Source organism: Helicoverpa zea, chromosome 19, assembly GCF_022581195.2.
Source record: "Helicoverpa zea isolate HzStark_Cry1AcR chromosome 19, ilHelZeax1.1, whole genome shotgun sequence".
Classification (NCBI taxonomy): Eukaryota; Metazoa; Arthropoda; class Insecta; order Lepidoptera; family Noctuidae; genus Helicoverpa; species Helicoverpa zea.
Window position 1 is genome coordinate 6,181,433 of NC_061470.1, and position 20,402 is coordinate 6,201,834.

The 20,402-nt window shown below is 37.3% G+C and overlaps 1 protein-coding gene across 7 annotated transcripts in view; it reads right to left on the reverse strand.

The window, feature by feature from the left end:
• The window catches only part of LOC124639501, a 108,429-nt gene that overhangs the window by 55,599 nt on the left and 32,428 nt on the right, over positions 1–20,402 (reverse strand). For 6 of the 7 annotated variants that reach the window (XM_047176900.1, XM_047176899.1, XM_047176896.1 and 3 more), the window contains exon 1: positions 1,956–2,229. The exons of the other annotated variant lie outside the window; for it this stretch is intronic. In XM_047176900.1, coding sequence (XP_047032856.1) covers positions 1,956–2,005 — 50 coding nt within the window. In that variant the 5' untranslated portion in view covers positions 2,006–2,229. Of the gene's footprint in view, positions 1–1,955; positions 2,230–20,402 lie in introns of those variants that run through there. 7 annotated transcript variants of the gene reach the window in all.

Below are 20,402 nucleotides of genomic sequence, written 5' to 3' on the forward strand. Positions count from 1 at the left end.
ATATTACATAGTAGAAGACTATACTGAACCATAGAGTTGGAGTCATTTGATTGTCTAAATATTAAATTTGATTTGGCTTTTCCACTAAAAGACATCTTACTCTTTCTGACTGAAATAATAGTTATTAAGTCATTATTGTAGTTTCGCATGCACGTTCCTATTGACCAAAATAATAAAACTAGCCAAAGATCTTTAGTTATTCCTAATTCCTACCATGTTTAATGCTTATGCTTATTAGATTCGTAGATTTTAAGACAGCAATTAAATGGACCACAAACTCGAAGGTAGCTATGTATTTGTAGCTTGGCAAATGTGCCACCAACACATGGCCATAGCTTAAGTATAATGAAACGTTGCTCTAATAAGTAGGTTATTTACGAGTGGAGCTCTGTGCAATGTGCATACTGTGTTCCTTACTCTATGATGCATGGGCAGAGTAAGTGGTAAGTAGGTTTTGGATCCTAACATGGAAGATTCTAGTGTAGATACTGTAGAGGTTTTACATCAATATGTTTTTAAAGTAACACTGGTGATAGATGATCGAACAGACATTAAAATATTGGACTTTGAAAAGGAAAGTAGTTAGCCTTCAATAATTTGATTGCTAATTCTGCTTTTGACTAAGGAAACACAAAAGTTGTATTTTCCTCAAGATTTTACTTTATAAGTTGAGTAGATTCCAGTGCTGTAGCGAATTCCTTGCAGTACAGTAGGATGTAGAAGGTTGCTGACGTGATTTGGATAGGTCAGGTCCAAATTACTAATGAATCGGTCACAATTCGAAGGTCCCATATACCATCTCAAGATGAAGATGATGAACTGGCAAGCTTGCTTTTGATTTACTGTCTTTGCTTGTGTACTTTAATTGAAGACAAATCTAGCTATCCTGTGTGTTTTGATATTTGGTAACTACACCACTAGCTTGATCTCAAAGCTAAGACAATGATACATAATAGTGGGGTTATCAAATTTGACTCACGTATACCTATTTCCAATACCTAGGTACATCAAATTGTTGCCTAAATCATCATTATCGCCAGTGATAATTGGACTGTAATCAGAAGTAAAATAACCACCATCAAGTTAGATCCTATTAGTATGCCATTTGGGAGACAACTTCCTAATCATAAAGAACCAAGAGATATATTGAGGTAGGCACCTATATAGATACCAGAATATTTAGAAAGTAAATAGTGCTGTGTGCTATTTGATCTTGTGGCTTATCCTATTAGATCAAGCTGGCCTGGTCTGTTGCCAATAAGTTCAATCAAACTTTTGATCTCTTTCCTAGAATACAAGAAGGAAGGTAGGCACCTAGGTATATGACACACGAACTACGTAGGAAGTAGGAACTACGTAGTAAGACCTTTGATGCAACTACCTATCTCTCATTGCAAGTTGACTAGTATCGACAACTTCGTTGGAAACAAAACTGGAATCTGTTCCAAATTATTGCCAATGAGGACACAGGCACTAACAATATCATCATTAGATGTCATGGGATATCGATTGTGAAGTGACTAATCAGATATTTTCCATCTAGGCAGATTGTTGATGCAAAGATAACATTCCACCAGGTATGGTTGCACCCGACCTGTGACCCTACAAGGGCTGCTGTTCGCCGCACAGTTCATGTTACACCCATGTAAGATGCACCGATAGTGTCAACGACCCCTACCATCTACGATGCAAGAATGCAACATGAGGATACAACTCCTATGTAGCACATAAGAGATTGTGAAACAAACGTCAATAACCTTTGATACCTACGTAGTCACCACCAAATAAACGATATCACAAACTTTATTTATTCAAAACATCGAATTAAGCGATAAACAGTCACTAGCCGTGATAATGCTCACGCAGTTTAGTGAATGAGGTAATTGTAATGTCACATGACTCAGCCGTGTTTTATGTACACAATAAAAATATAACGAATTATGTATGTACGGTACCTCGTTACGATGTCAATCAACACTTCGCCAGTCTGCGTGGACCACACCATAATAAACTATAACACAACACAACACATCCACCTGCGCAGAACCATCTCACAAACGGATAAGGACCTCAATACACGTTCCCGAATGATAACGCGGCCAAACAAAAAAAAACCGGGGGTCCTAAGAAGGTCGAATCTGGTATTTTTTTTTCTGGTAAAAGCTGGCAACGTCGCACGCTCGCCGGACGGACGCGCGTTCGGCTCGCGCGCCGCTCATTGGTTGAATGCGACGGCGGCCATCACTGCGAGTCGCGAGCTCGCCCAATGACGCCGCGTCCCGCACGCCCCGCCCACATCCTGTCGGCCTGTTGAATGGATTTCGCGGCAGTCGCGCTGCGGATGTCGAACGTGCTGAAAGTGTTCGATACAATAGAAACAAAGGATGATTGAAGCTCTCGAGTATGTGATCGGAGTGTCCAGTGACCTCTCGAAGCTAGCATTTGCGTAAATCGATGAAATTACTGCGAATAAATGTTGTGATTATATTTTAGAAAAAACATGACAAAAAATACACCAGTTTTTAAGTCGAATAAAAAAATCCTTAAATTATGTGAAAATGAAAGGTAACATAGTTAGTGAGCTTAATGTGTTGGTAACGTGTTAGCACTTCTTGATTTCTAATTACATCGTCAATGTTTTGAATGTGCAGGTCTGTTAGCACTCTCTCTTGTGTTGAAAAATTACCATTCTGTAGCATAATCAGTGACAGCTGCATTTTTAACTTGTAGGTACCTGAAACAATCAGAATAATTTCATTAGAATTGGCATATTATGACATAGTGAAAAAATTACAGTGATTCCATATTCGACAACGCTATCATTATTTTGTGACTAACACGTGTGGCATACTAATTTTCACCTAATGTAATTTCATTGCTTGGTCCATAACTGATAATATTTGGATACATTAATTAAACAATTTCAAATGACAACAAGGAAAAACATCAGTTTCGTTAAATCAATAAACATAACCTTACTTTATGGTACACACGACATCTTATGGTATTGTGCTGATGAAATAGTAACGTGGTCTAGTTTTATAAATAATAAAGATTATTACAAAGAAAGTATTCTCTCGGATTTCGCAACAGTTTTTTTGCCTAGCAACATTCACACTACGAGCCAGATCTTTTTTTTTTATCTGACTGATAAGTATACAATGATAACGATACATCTGCATACACGAGTATTAGGACTACTTACGTACGAGAACTATCAATAAATGTTTTTATGAAGGTTCGTCTATTTTTGGTCCTTTAGTTATAACACTTTGTAGCAGCTGGCATGATGACGAAGGACTAAAAGTAAGTATGCATTAGAAACTTAGAAATATACTACGTACAATGTGTTTGGTTACCTACTTTAATTAAAACAACAAATAATAAGAAATCAAGATACGTAAAACCATATCAACAAAAATATAAAAAAGCATGATCTAAACCTCTTGAAGTAAACACATCTCAAGTTAAAAAAAAAGAAGAAAAAAACATAGAAATGGAATGTCGGTCATCTTAATCGAATGCAACGGACACCTGGCTATCTTGTCAACAAAAAAACCAAGACCTTTCTCTAGATACACATAAAGCGATTTTATGAGCGAGTCCGAAGTTCCGCAATGATTTTGTTGTAATAAATAAGACAACTGAACAGCATCATAACCAGAACATTATATCCCTTATATTCAAAATTATTCAAAATCAGTGGAAATAGGGTCCTAGACCTGTTTACCAAATACACAAATATATGAGGTCCGCGGACTCATTTAGCCTCGTGACTTTTGGGTTTTCCATTAGTTGTTGAAACAACTCGCACCTCAAATTTGATAATCATAGCTAGACACAGACACTAGCCTGATGTTGTAAACACGTTCATAAATAAGTAAAACCCGCGACGAGTCATACTAGCGGCCATATCAATCTAGCATGTTCCACAATTTGACTACGAAATCCTGTGTTACAGGTTAGTTTAGATAAACATGCACGATGCGACATTTAAGTCGTGATGTTTAGCTGAGAAATCTTTGAAATTACTACGAGTCCAATCATTTTTAAACATAGGTACGTAGGCGGCTAGGAATTTCGATTCCAAATTATTGTTTACTGTACATCAAACCAGTTACATAGTTACGAGCAGAGTATTTACGTCAAGCAATAATCTCTAAGAATCCCTCAGTGTCTTGGCCACAAAAACAAACTAGCCAACTATGAGCTTGCTTATAAGCGCAGTTCCTCTTAGCAAAACAGACTTTGGCAATGTGCCAGAAAATGTTAAGATTGGGGCGATAAAACATGCATCGCATGACCATTTTAATCTGCGTTCACCAAGCCTCCGAGATTCTTTGAGACATACCCTTGAAGAACAACTCTGCGGCGAATACGAATAAATGCTAAAATGGGCTCGCTATATCTATTTGGGTTACAATTATGTATGTGTGTGTAGGTGGCTACAATGTAGGTGTATAGTATCTGTGGAATGCAAGATAACGTGAGCGTCTGGCGAGCGCGGGCGCATGAGGGCGTTGCGCACTAACCCACACGAGCGCAAAACGAAAGTGCGCATTACACACACTCGTGCACAAGTCCGTATACGATGCAAAACAAACTTTTCCTGTTTAAGGCATCGCTCTCGGTAAATGACGTTTCCTAGCTATCTTCAATTATGCTGGACATTTGCATTATTCAATATGTGGGATATTGAATGCTGCAAATATTCCAGTGGTATGGACTGACGGCGCAGTTTATTTATCCAAATAATTGATTTAGATTTGAGTTTCTATAGCTTCTGAATGTGATTCAGATTTATGTAAGTGTTCGGAATACCCAGAAGCTATTTCCCTCAAATTTTCAAATAAACCGGACTTTTCCGCCATTTATGCGATTTCGACTTTATAAATGACCGGTGAAATTAGTCTTGCACATAATAAATTGGAACTAGCTTGTATGCTATCCACCTAAGTGCCTAAAGGAGCTCAAGCATTTCATTCTGATACGACGTCTCCCAGAGACTCAATATCTGAGTTGGAGGTTTCTTAACACGCAATATTGACGCTAGGAGTACCTGCCACGCCTAATGAAGTCATAGAAAAAATTACGTGGGTACTTCATCTCAAGCCGTTTTCGCAAATAACGGCCGAAATGAAATCAGCAGGGCAACCAAGGTCGACCCTATTCCTGGAGGGTTCGGAATTAATTGCGCTGGGAGGGCGCGTCCTCTGAGGGCGGCCGTTGCTTAGCAACCAGTTGCCAGCCTTTAGGGTTTATAAATGCCGACCGACGTGGGCGAGACTTTTTATTCATTCGTTGTTTTATGAAAAAGCGGTATGTATTTTGAAAGTATGCTCATGTTTTAGGTGCGTGGATATAAAGAAAGAATGTATGTTTAATGAAACCATAATTTTGAGACTGTTATTTTTATACAATTTTAAGGTAATTTTCAGACCCTCATCCTAAGCACCTCGTTTTATAAACCCTTCAAAAGACTGTGACTCGTTTGATTGAACTTATTGCTCTATTCCTTCCTAATCCTTCTTAAGTTTTGTTCTATTTAGTTGCGACACAATCAATTCTTTAGTCTTCTTTCCCTGTTGTTATTATAAGACAGTGTAATTAAGAGTTTGTTCCATGCGACATCGTAGCACTTGAGGAAACATGGATCGTGTACGTGTACGAACAAAAAATACAGAGCGAGTGCTTCTTTTGCGACAACTGCACTGAATTTGGTCCGCAAACGGAACGAAAAATAATAAGACTCTCAGGACAGATACCAAAAGTATATATGGAGACTTTAAGTTGTTGCAGAACAAAATGGCAGCTAATATGTAGGTAGCTATACCATTTACACACTTGGTTGGATAGGTATTCTGTGATATTCGTACTTACATACCCAGGTATGTAGAGCTAAGAATATTACATTGTAAGTCTAGTGACCAGGCCACGTCACCCAATTTATAATGCAAACCGAGTGTAATTCTTATTTGCAATCCAAGATCGTAGTGACACGTGTCAATTTGATATTGAGCTATGTATCAATAAGGTAAAGCCCAGTGGGGTGGAAGAACAGCTGATTCTGTGGCACGGAGGCGCCTCAAGGTCCCGGGAAGGCGCACCCCCCGAGAGAAATCTAATTTAGAGCGCCCCTGTAGCTACCCGCGCTCCGCGCCCCGCGCCCCGGGCCCCGGGCCCTCCCGTCTCGCCCTAAACCGTCCGCGTTCGCCGACTAACTTATTTTCACAGAAATCAATGTTTATGATGAGTTATATTTGCTGATGGAAAGTTACTCGGAATTATTGCACGACAAACTTTACAGAATTTCTACTTATAAAAATTGCATGGTGCAAAATCATCTGGAAATTGTCGGTGGACTGTGGTTTACTTTGTAACGTTCAAAAGAAATAATCCTCCGCTTGTCTTGTAAAGTTAGTTATTGACTTGTTTTGTTGGTAGGTACCTAATTCATATTAGAATTTAATCGACGACAGTCTAATTTATGATCTCTACAATCACATTCAAAGGTGCTTTCTAAACATAGTAGTAAAACTCGCATGAATCTATTGACATCCGTTTCATGCAACGGAGCTACGGATTCAGTGCAGTCTCCACTTTGTTTTTTCCACTAAAAATACTTATGCTTGAAGCGTGCCAAAAGTAATTGGGGTACGCATCGTATAAAATGATTAGAAGCCAGCAGGCACCAGTCAGCCAAGCGGGACGACCACTACAATACCTCTTGATAACAGATAACTCAGCGATTGTTGCTTTGATAAAAATACGCACGATACAACGTTGCCGCTCTTCAACAACCCGCGCGACGTTGCCGGGTCTACACACCCGGCGCGGCGGCCATTTGCAATTCAGATGAGAGCTAGTCAGTTGTTAACTTGTTACGCCACACACTCTCAAAATAAAAACAATGTTTTAGTAATAAATTATGGCGCATCTAATGTGTGTTGCTAATAATCAGTCTCGCGTCATTGCACTTGTGTTTGACTTATCAAATAATTAATTAAGGCGTAATCTTTTCGCACGACACGTTTACTGCTCGTATTATTTACTTACTTGATACAGTGTGCCTGCCTACATGAGGACATGTTCTTTTTTTAGCTACATTTTCCCAAAAAAATCCCAGATACTTAAGTCTTAATTTCCCTGTTCCCCTGTCATTAAAACTCGAAACTTCATACAATTACGTAAAAAAGAGTTCCCTTCCCAATCGCTAGCAAACTCTCAAACGAAATGTTACCCCTCAATCACCCTCAATGCTGGTTACGAATTAATGAAGTCCTGCTAAGGTTCTATTCCTAGATCAGTAAGAAAGTGTTAAGTAGGTACGTAGATATTAGAAGGAAGGTTACATGTGACCACTCAGTAGGTAGCAGTTCGAGGTATGGAATACCTGGTTTATTGCAATCGACTCGCCTTTTATTACTCGAAACTTGTTACAGTCCAAATGTAGGTGTTGTATAAGGAAAAACAGGAGTGTTAAGTTTGTAAGCGACTTTTTACATTGAAAAGCTACTTGTTATTCATCTAGTTGTGTCTTTATTATTCGTATTGAAATGTCAGTCAATGTGCGAAATTCTGAAGTAGGTGCTCAACAAACTCAACCATTGAGGGCGTGGCTGTGTACAAGGCCGGGTTCTTGATCTGCAAAATTACTACGCAGTTGCAGAAATTCTGTAAGAATAACTTGAAGTACGTAATTGTGAAGGCACACAACTTATAGGAAAGTAATATTTGACAGATTTCTCATCATCTGGGATCGATAATATTTCCTTAGTTTTCCTCCCAAAATCACATTTTATAGGTACCTCTCCACGTTCAGTATTTTGTAGACAAGTTGCATGTCTTCTTAGTTGCCGCGTGTCATTCTAGTCGAGACCGTCAGATCAGGTTTCTGCCAACGGACGTATAGACTTTCACGAAGCCATGCAAAATTCGCACATAAGTCTGACATGCAATATTTTTTTCATGTAGATAGACGAAATAATGAATTTGCCACTAATATCTTGGGAAGTTATAGTTGTGATTTCATTGCTGAACAGATTTAGATTCGTTTTTGTCGTAATAATTTCCTGACTACTTGTGTAATTATTTCATCTTTGTCCTGTTCATTCCAAGCATTGGTTTGGTGTTTAATTATTATGTTATAGTTATCTATAACAGATAAGCTATTTAGGTTTTACTGAATCTATCTTCCGTTCACTTTTGTATTGTCTAGTCTATTTCAGACAGCATAAACCACAAACAAAATGAAAGCAGCCGCAGAAAAAGTCATTAAAAATAAGAAGAGCAAAAAAAGTATGTTGCAAACGCTTTATGTTCCGAACGAATACTTTCATTTCTTTCCTTTGGCAAAGAATTCCAGTTAAAAAAGGCAGTCTTGGTAAAAATGAATGGAACGGAAATATTGTAACAGACCATGGCATAGTAAGCCGCACGGTGGATGTGTGCCAGGAATAAGTGCTTCAGTTATTTGTTATAAACATCGAGTCTCTGCCAACACTGAGTTGAACTGATCTTTATATATTCTGGCATAGCCGCAGTAACTGAAATAAACAATATTATTATTATTACTGACAGACAAGCACGTGTTGTTCTGAAGCACGAATTCCTTATTTGTGTCCTTCTTTACATGGGGCAACAATACGATTTGAGATCGAGCAATTTTATGGAACAGGGCTTCCAATTCAACGATTTTTTAGAGCTTTGACTTCAGGCATTAGCTATAAACTCTGCGTGTTACGTAATTAGACTTAGCATGACTGAGTTTCAAGTCTGCAGCGTCGTCAGTTTGGCTAATAGCCTGGAATCAACGCAAAAATACCGCAATATGTGAATAAATTTCACTGGGAGAGCCAGCGCGGCAAGGGATATTTAGATTTGCGTCATAAATCGCTACCAATGGGTACTTCAGCGTTATTAAGATTTTGTGCTCGCTCTCGCATAGTTGCATCGTGTATCAGCGCATGTAATGAACTATGAAATATGTATGTCATGATGTCGTAAAATGCTGAAGGTATGATGGCTTCTAGGAATCTCAATAACAATAAGATTCCACACGTCGAAAAGAAAGGACCCATTTAGGGGAGATAAAATCCTTTGAACCAAGAGTTTTTTACGAAGACCTAGTGGGAACCCATACCGGTCAAAATGATTTTGCAACGATATGAAACGTGCCATGGGTTGGGCAAATGGATTTTGGACCGGGTATGAACCCTTCCGTTGACACAAATAGGAATAATCCAGCTAAAACGGGTTATGAGCGGCTAGCGTCCTATGTAAGGACGAAAGGATTTAGAGCGGAGATAAAACGGGACGAAGGGGTACGGAAATCGTGCAATCAACGAAATTCCGGGCCATTAACGCTGCGATCGGTCCCGATTCTCGAATCACCAGCAGCTACCAGGCTACACAAGAGAAATGTTTCTTCTCGAGAAATAAAATGTTTTCAATAAATACGTAATTTCTGAATTTCTTTTGGTTTATCAGACTGGAATATACCTACTTTAGCAGATACCTATTCAGATCTTGAAATGCACAAAAATGATTACTCTAGAATTGAGTGGGGAAATTCTTCCTGTGTACCATAGTACTTATAAAGAAAGGGGAAGTAGGCCATCTTCTTCCCAATCCGCGATATAATTGCCTACTGTCTTAGGGTTGTCACTTTTAGTTAAATATTAGGCGCGGCTGTTCGCGCTTCGCTCACAACCGCATGAACAGTGGCAACGTCAAGTCAAGCCACTAGATGGCCCAGGCGGTAACAGTCTAAGAGCTATATAGTGTTTAAATTATTTATTTTATGTTTAGTTTTTTATACATTATACCTACTAGTCAGTTTTTTGTATATTTTGAATATGCGTAATGTAGTATTTTTACACATGGACCATATTTTCTTTAAATTAAGTAATACAAAAAGAAGTAATACAAACATATTTAATGAATAACAAATTTATTAAAAAACTACAAATTAGGTACAGAAAAATACTTTCTTCGGTTTCGACCGTTACGAAACGCCTTGTTATTAAACTTTAATGTGTAATATATCCGCATCCTAATAAATAACTTTTGCAAATATAATTTCGGAAAGCATGGGCAGGGTGGTGAAAACTGTAAATCTTTTATTTGCTCATAAATAGACATGCCAATTTTGCAGTTTATGTGATCATTTTTAAATGCTTTTTGGAATATCTGCTCCATCCTCTTAATATTTTCTACAAAATCATCGGGTGGAATCACTAACAAAATTTGGTCTCTAGAATAATTTTTGTAGCGAAGATACTTAGATTCTGCACTTAAATTGCAAACTTGCTGATTCGAGTTTAAATACAATTTAAGTTGTTCGCAATCCTCGTGACGATCAATACATTTTTTCAATAAGGCTTCACATACGTAAAAAAAAGCATTTTTTTTGGGAATATCAAATTCTATATAGTCTGAACAACTAACATCACGCAATACACTATTTGACTGCAATATCTCTGATTGGTTCATATTGATAACGGGAGGAACGTTATTGATTTCAGTACTTTCATTATCCGTATTTTTGTAATTACTTAAATGAACCAGGGATTTTGTCAAATCTTCCGTACAATGGCCTTCTTTCGGAGCCCGGGTAATATTGGCAAAGAAAATTTTGCGGTATGCAGATATAAATTGTCTGCTAGTTGGTTCTAGAGCATTTCCATTTTTCGATCTAATTTTACCAAAAAAATTCTCAATCACATCCTGATTAAGACGTCTTGTCAGAATGTATTTATATCCTTCTTGCTTAAGATCTTCGTACAGATGTAAAATTGACTTGATTGTGATCTGAAACCCTTGAATAAATTTCACGTTTTGAGTAGCGTCGTTTCCAGTTCGGGGATCTCGTAATTTTAATGTTTGGAAAAAAGTCAACATTTTATTGAAAAAATCAATCTGTTCTTTACGCCCACAAAACGCTCTTTTGTACTTATAGCTGTCACGAAGACTAGATGAATTCAATGCGTCAAATAGATCGTTCATCAACATTATTAATTCGACTGTGTGCCTTGCTGATTCATCTATCACATTAAAATCTATGTACGTTGACAAACCCGCTGCTACAGATCTGCTTAAAAGTTGCGTCGCGTAACGAACTTTCATTTTTTCAAAGTTCGTAGGGTACATATGGCTGTTATATAGTCAATTTATGAGCGCGTCTAAAGCTTTTCTTCTTATCATGCTCATAGAATTTTTTTATGTGACAAAATTTTGCTACAGCGCCATTTTGGAAATGAAAATCATACGCCATCAAGTTCGTACGAACCAACTTTATCAAATGTGGTGCGTCAAATATATAATAAATTTTATGACCATTAACAGTAAAGTAAGTTTTCTTTACGCGAATCCCTCTTTCTTTAGCAGCTTTTAGCAAATCTGGTCCCATATCTGAAACGCACACTCTGATTTGTAATCCAATCTCAAAGAGTAATTATAAGTTTATCAATCCATATAGATATATTAGCGTCGCTTGAACATTTCGATAATAATGCGTAGCCAATTGGCTGGCTCCATTTCACAAAAATACCTTTCATTATTAGTACTAAGGCATATTTTGCTGGTGTCGGCGATTGAACGCCATCTACTTCGTGGAAGCCTATTATTTTATCGTTTTTTATATCGTAAAAGACGTTCGTTTTTAAACTCATACCGTCTTACCACAAAAACTTTTAAACGTCAGTTTATGCCTTGTTTAAAAAAATGTCAAATTATGACGTTGACATACGGTTCATTTTGCAGCCAAAATTTTATTAGACAAGTGTAAAACAGGGTTTAAAGTTTTTGTAGTAAGGCCCATAGCGTCCATCACTAAAGTGCAATGTTTTTCTCTCTATGACATATTGTTTACTTTTAATTTTAGTGCTGTCATTAATTCTTCGTTTATTATATAGAGTATAGTTCGGCCATTCAGAGAATGCGTTCCTGACACGTCGCGATTGAACTGACGACGTAATAACATTCATTGATTATTGATATAATAATGTTGTTTTAATGCTCCTCAATTGTTAAAACGGTAAACAACCAGCAAAAATATTTTTATCGTAACTGCAACGCCATTGCAAAGTTACGTCGTCAGTTCAATCAAGAGAGTCACGCAAGAGGAAACTAAAATCGGTTTTAGTTGCATGGTTTTACTTGCAGAAAGACCAGCAGAAGTTTGAGTTAGGTTATCCGTGGTGTTAATATCCGTTTGGCATGGTGAAGTGGCAATAGTTAGATCAATTTCATTTGACCCTGAAGCACTAATTGTTTCTGTTTGACTTGAATTATTATACGAAGTTTTTATTTCCACTTGTGTAGATTTGTCAACTTTTTTAAGATTTGGTAAATTTAAACTCGGCAAAAAATTTTTGTTTAGTAATTTTCTAACGCTGTTTTTTATTATGTCTTCTGGGTGGAAATGGGCTTCACAAACAACATGCTTGGGTTGGGATTTATTTTTCAAATCCTCACGATCAATTAAGCGCAGCCACTGAAGGCGTCTGAAATAAAAAGCACATTTAGTACATTAAATATCTACTCGTATAAAAAAAAATATATAATAAAAACAACATTAAAAAATCTAAAGACTGTCTCTTAGACTATAATCGAATTTGTTGTTATGATTTGCGTACCTAATTTAGTTATTTACCCGTCGTACCTATAAGAAGGTGTGTGAAAACTTGCCAAGTAACATTATTAAAAAGTAACTATTTTTAACTGAGGTATGTGTATGGAACTTGGTACTTATTCAGATCTCACTTCTTTTATAGGCGAAGGATTTCCATATTATCGAACTTGGCAGCCTTTCACATTTTTGTTTTGGGTGGGATTTCATTTATTTTTGTAAGGTTGTTTATTTTATTTTTTTCTTGTGATTAAGTTAGTTAAGGAAATGTCTCATTTATACTATCTTTCAGATTTTTGAATATGCACTATGCTTCTTACAAAGAAATTAACTAGATTAACTAAATGGACTAGATTTACCAATTGACTGACATGACATGTTATCATATATTATGTTCGTGGATCAAAGTTACACATTCGTTATTTTCGAAAGTGACTCGCACTTGGCCGTTTTCAGATTTTTACTTTGACTAAATACAAACCTTTGTAACGAATTTCAGATCGGTACGACCATTCGAAGATATATTATATAAATATAGATAAATTTAGTTCGTTTTAGTTCCTTAGGGGTATAAATTTACACTGGGTATTTTACACCTTCATTATTTTGAAACCGACTCACACTTGGCCATTTTCAGATTTTTCCCTTTACCTTGACATAAAGACCTACCTCCATGCCAAATTTCAAGTCAATACGACCATTGGAAGTGGTCTAGGTTTTTGATGAGTGAGTCAGTGAGTCAGTGAATCAATGAATCAGTGAGTCAGTCAGTGAGTGTATAGTAAAAATAGCGATTTTCTGACGTCAATATCTCAAGACCTACAATAGGTATATTAATGAAATTTTGTATTTTAGATAAGTGAGGGGGTCTCAACAGATACTAGAAATTTGAAATGTGTAAATAAAATAGATTTTGAGTTATAGGGGGGTCGAATTTGGCCCGAAATGGTTCGTGTAATATAACCCACGGCCGGTGTGTCGCTTTTTTTGCTCGAACTTGGCGGACACACTGCCGTGTGTCTAGATTATTAAGACACCCAAACACACAGCAATAATTTCTTCTGCGATTATCAGGCATTTTTTATTCATTTAATAGTGCCGAAAAGCCGTGATGCGCGCGCGAACCTCGATCAGTGTAAGCCCCGACTGGCGCACTGAGAAACGGGTCGAGAAGTGTGCGTGCGTCGACGCATAGATACTATGGCCCACACATATGAGCCGCGCGCGGTGCATTTGTATGAAGATAACCTACTTCCCTTTTCTTTATACTATGTGTGTACTTTATAATTTATAATCATAAGTATTTTCTTTTTATAGCTTTCTTCATTGTTAGGTATTGATATTTTATTACATGGTTGTGCACTTGAACCGTAGAAAATATCAAATTTAAAGCATTTTTTTTAATATCATGCAAAATTAAAACGCACTTGATCATATTAGCATAACGCGTTCTGACCATTCGCATGTAAGTTTTGTGAATTCATTAAAAGTTTGATGTAGCTACACACTAATTGAATGAATGGTATTTTACGGCTTATACCACGCTGAGCGGCAACGGCGCGTGGCGCCCGCCCGCACTGTGCGAGCTGGCAACATGGCGCCTCGTATCCGTCAGAGCGGCAACGAGCGCTGCGGAACGGCAACGTCTCGCACTGATTCAGCAGTTAACATTCAGCGTAGAGATAGCATCGATTTATATAGAGAACTTGTTTTAATTTCAAGGGAATTGAAGGTTATATCTATTGATAGTTGAGTAATCGCTGAACTCATTTTATTGATAGTGCAATGTAAATATACCGGCATGCGAGTGTCCATTTCTGTTGTTAGGGGTTATAAAACTCGACGCATCCCGACTATTTAGCAGGCTATATAAACAAGTCTAGAACCTATGTATAAATATGAAAACAGCACAATCTCAGAACCTAATTTCAGTGTTTTCTTAATTAAGCATATTATTTTTACGTATGCACAGGTAGGTACCAGGTATGCAGGCACTTAACTGAAGCCAGATTTTAACAATTTGTCAAAGTTTTGTACCAAAAACAATCTTCCTATATTCCAAAATTGCTACATTTCTAGAGCATTGTAGGCATTTGTAGGAAATTGATTGCAAAAACAATGGTAGAGGTACAAATAGGTCTGATTTATCAACGTATAGGATAGATAAACCGTATAAATAGTACCTAGGTTATTATAAAATCAACGCCTACACTTCCACAAAACAAGTTTTGATAAGTTCCGTGATTACTTTTTTTCGCCCACAAGGCACTTAGTCTGCTAATGGGTAAGACGTGAAATGGAAAAAGCTAACCAAAATAGGCTAAACAGCCAAGCTCGTTTATGCATTGCTGTTTTTCTTGACTCAGACTTGGCGTACACTAAAATGCGCCATTTTGAAAAGGATTTTCTATTGCCACTGAAATTGCCTTTGTAGCAGAAAACACAATTTTATTCTTACTTTTCAATGTCTTTCCCTCACAAATGTAATGTCACCTCTGAGCAAAAACTCTTGGGTAGATACTGGAAAGTCAGTAGATATTTTCGTCCATGCATTAATCCAATTAGTATAGCTAAAAGCTATCTCCATTCTATCTGTTACGATAAAGAGCGAGTTCGTCTTTTTGTCGTAGGCAGTAGTGGCAGTAGGCACAATAAGTCTTATAATCAAGGTCAATGTCATTTGCCGAGTAAACATGTCCGCCGCAAGATAAGCTAACATTTTTGGGCGCAGCAAAACTCATAAAATTGATTAATGGCGTCTTCTACTTAGATAGTAGGTATTTCGCAAAAAATATATATAATTTAAGCTGTTTAAAAACGTTAAAAATATGCGTAATTAACTCCGAACTTAACAAAAATAGAATAGAGAAAGAAATATGTAGTTAAAGAACAGAAACCGTTAGTTTAATTAATTTTAATTCTTAGAAAAGCTTTTACTTAGAGATTATTGAAGCTTCACAAGTCCTTGAATGCTTTTTAAAAGCCTGCGGACTTGCGTTATCCAATTACTGCACGTTCACGAATCCAATTAAGAGCTGGCTGGCAGCTAAAGCGTGGCAGTGATGAGCAGACTGGTGGCCGACCGCGTTGACCTGTGCCAATGCCGATAGAGACATACACACACATACACGAGCAACATTGGAAAGTCCTAGATCTATCTATGCTTCTTTCGGCGACTCCATGCAAGCAATTTCCCTATTCAATTTAGATAAGTTCGAGCTTTCAATTGAGGTAGTAAGCCTTTCCGTCCAGAGGAAAACAGATTCATGCACAATGACTGAAGCCCGAAAGTCAATCAAGGAAGCTCGCTTCAATATAGAAAACTTGAAGTTAGGATAATATAATAATTTTTATACTTAACATAATTCTTTTGGTAAAATAGTGCCTAATGAAGAACCGTTCTGTGTAAATGGATTTTAATATCTACGTCCAATTTACTTGTAACTCCTTCATGAACAAAATAGCATTGAATCAAGAATTCTAAATATAGTTTTATGAACGTTTCATGGCAAGTGGCTGTCCTACGGTTGCATATGCGAGGGAGCATAAAGATGCAGATCTGGGAGGCCCGACAATGCACCGGATGTGCATTGTGGCCGCAACTGATGCTAACACAAAAACACTGCACATGCACATGTACATTCTAACTAGTATTGTTGTGTATGTCTGCGAATTGAAGGCGAACCTCATTGATTGTAGCCGAAACATAAGACTGAAATGCTTTGCAAAGAATTAACACTGGAAAGTCATCCTCAGTGTAGATTCTAAAACTGAATTGAAATGTAGCTTATTTATTTACAGGTCTACCACCTAACAGCTACCCATCAAAACAAATCGGGAAACGTGTACCAAATCAAGCTAAACATCAAACAGAAGAATTTCAGACATCCCCGAGTTGTTAAACTCTACGGTTCTAAGAACTGATGTATCCTGTTATTCAGTTGTATGGTGCTCAGTACACACAACTACACATTTGCTTTGTAAATGTATTTCCCGGGATTTCAATACGAGTTATGCATGAAGAAGAGAAACGACTGACTGGGCGGTTTACTTGTTACAGACCATTTATACATAGATTTAGCTATACCCACTGCATTTTCAAATGTAATAAACCTAAAACTTAGTACCTTTTCTTTTTCTTAATATTTTAAAGAAGTTAAAATAAGTAATGAACTGTTTGGCCAGTAGTTTTTCTCAGCACAAGTTTACCTAATGACTCTGCCACGGCTTTTTTGCTTGAAGCAATTTATTTAGTTCCACGATGTAATTTACTATGTGATTTTGCGCAGACATTAATTTAAGATTATATCTCCCCGTTTTATGCTTTAGCCGACGATGGTTAACATCAGAGTTCGAGAACTAGGCAATAAAAGTGCTTACCTACTTATATTATAAGTCCTTACAGATTCGTAAACTCTTAAGGCAAAACTAGGAAAGGATATAAAACACCCTGATCAATTATTGGGATTTGGGAAGTATCCAGTTAATTATTTTCTATGTTGGGAGAAAGAAGAGGGCCCGCAGAATTTAAACGTTGATGCGACAGAACGACTTCATAATGCAACCAGTCGCAGGACTGCTCCGACTGCGCGCTTACTATCGCAGACCTCGGCTTTGAACGGAGGGAGCTGAGTGGTTTGCAAAAATGCTAATTTAAAAAAAAAGCACACATTGATAATTTGAGAAGTCTTGAAGATGACTTTTTGAGAGGTTCCCTGATTATTAATTCCGATTTTCCTTTTCTGGTTGTTGTCCTAAAATGACAACATCAAATCTAAGCTAGCAGTGCCGATCTGAGCAGACTGAAAAGGTATCTATTCGGTGGTTCTATGTACCTAAATTCATATCACTGAGATTAATGAATTAAATGAACTGTAAAAAAAGTTTGTACGCCTTGCGACTAAGGGCGTGACACAATCGATTTAGGATGCAGGCATAATAGTTGTTTCTCCAAAAAGGTTTAATGTCGACCTTATTTATATGTACTTACCTATACTTACATATAAGACACGAAACCAAGTAAAATAAGTAAATAGGTAGCTAATTAATTCTTGATTTAGATAATGTTTATCGAAAAAAATTGGACGACAAAAAATCCTTAAACTTGCATCCATAAAGGTACCAACCAGCTTGATAATTTGCTCAAAAACTGCACTGTGAACTTTTTACTTTGGCAGTTCTGTCGAACTCAAAATAGCATGATATGATGATACCTAGGCATTTTAGTCTTCTAAATTCTCTGCGCCAACAACGTAAACAACAGGAAAGTAAAGGTTACTTAAAGATATTTATATGCGTTGGTATTATTGGTAGTCGACATTGGTACTAAAAACTTGATATCAAAAATAGCAAGCAAAGCTATAGGTAAGTAATAAACTCCGACATTTTGGCGAGCGAAAAAAGTGCGCCTGTTGCCGCCTTAGAAGTGGGTCGAGGCGGCAACGTCGCATAGCGGTACAACCGGCAGAGCGGCAACGTCGCGTGCTGCAGCCGCCACTTGTATCGTCGATAAATTCGGGCTCGAGAATCAAGAGCTCGACATACTCTACCAAAAGGATCCATTCATTAACACATTTCTGCACATTCTGACAGAACAGTCACAGCTGATTAACTAATTGCTAATTTGATGTGCAAAGCTATTTAAAAATTTCGATTTAATTGGGTTACTGTTTTTTCTTTGCCAAAACCTAAACTAATTTCAATGTAAATCCAAAATAAAGCGCAACTGTAGTATACATCAGCAACATATCAAATGGTTAGTTAAATGGTTGTAGGTCACATATACCGAATCTATGCATGAGCAATGTAGTTGAGTACAATAGGTTACGACTATAAACTACTTCAGCTATTTACGTCGTCACAAATCATTGCAATGAACACCTATTACTGCATGAGCAAGCAACAAAAACGATCAAATAAACATTCATACGGACCAAACATTACAATAATTGTCTAGTAACGTAGGATCTTTTGATATAGCTTGGTAACGTGCACTTAAAATGCAATTTGGAATTCAGCTGGCAGTCGATATGATGATGGTAATTCTTGGGCCTAGCAAGCACGGCCTGAGTCTATATCGGATGTTTTTTTTTTCATCTTATAAAAGCATAGTGGCTTTGTCAGCCTTTGTACCCCACTTGCCCACATAGAGAACTGGTTAAGGCTCCTATAAGAATAGTTTAGACGTAATTTTAATGAATAAATTAATAATAGAAGCTGATCAAGTTTTGAGCTGCTCTATTCAAATAATTAATGCCCTCGGATTAAAGAAACAAGAGCTTCAATAAGTGTCTTGAATGTGAGCAATTACAGTTGATGGTGCAGCCTCTAAGTGCTGTGAAACTAAGCTTTGTTCTAGGGTTAAAGTCCTAATGAGAAAAGACGAGTCGAGTTCTGAATCTCCAAATTCTAATTATATCAAGGGCATTCGAGGGTGTTAAATGATGTTGAAACCAAAATCACCAACAGAAGAATTGTTAGTACAGAACGAATGAAAGATATGTGCAAATTAGTGTTTATTTCTTGAATAATGGACACTTGACAATCACGTAAGCATTCTATTCCTGCCTCATGAGTTAAAAACACTTAGGAAAATGTAGTATGGATACAAAACGAGGAATATCTGAAGCCTGTCCGTTTGCAACACGAAACTTGCAAGAGTCGAGCGAATCGATACTTGTTTGTAGGTGAGATGAGAAGTTCCGGTTCAACGGATCGACAAACTGAACAGACAACACTGCTGAATTTTTAAAACCCTACTAACTTAACTTCGCATATAAAATGTTTTACCAACTGAAATTGCGATGGCAATTATTCCAACGCAATTGTCCTCGGGCTTGGTGACTAAGAATTATAAGAATTGGCATAAGAACCAGTGGGTAGCGATGATAAAGTGTACATGCGTACCTGTACTAAAATAAATAAAGAAGCTTAGCTCTGGCGATAAAACTTGAAAACAATCAATCATCATCAACGACAACCACTCCAAATTCAGACGCTAATTATGCCAAAATACACATTTACCAAGTTCCGGAATATATACCTACCTAAATCTTTTGTGTGAATTTTTAGCACGGAGCAGGTTTCGTGTGAAAACATGAAAAGTGCATCAGCTAAAAAAAAAGCTGAAAAGCGGTCCGTTCGTGTCCGTGCGTGCACGATTTGGCAACGTCGCACGATCCAGCCAAACGGGCTGGCTGCAAACACAAGACGCGTTGCCTTGCGGTCGCTCCGTGAGTCGTGCCGGCCCACAAGGGGTACCTACTACAAATGTTTTTATAAATACCTGCAACATGGGCTTATGAATACCTCACATACCAGATCTGAGGCAGGTGGGCTCGGTACAGTATAAATGTGAAGCAAATTAAACTTCATTTTATTTGACGTTAATATAATTATGTATTTACCAGAGTAGGTAATGTGAAATGTACCTCATTTTAAAGTAAATAAATAGGTAGCGTCACTCTTCACTATGTCTAAATTATTTTCAGCACCACAAAATGTATGGCTATCATACCCAAGGACATCCAAACAGCAAAATTCATGTTTAGTTTGTCGCATTTAGCTTCTAGGAACTAACTTAAAATGTATTGACCTTACTGTTTACTAGAACAGCACATGCGAGAATTACGTGCAGAATAGGTATGTAGAAAGAATCATAATAGGTAATTTATAAATAACTATACCTAAACGAAAATAACAAAGTTGTTATCGTGTTAAAATGAATCGATTCGACAAAGTTTACGACACAGCGACACGCCAGTCGCAGTGG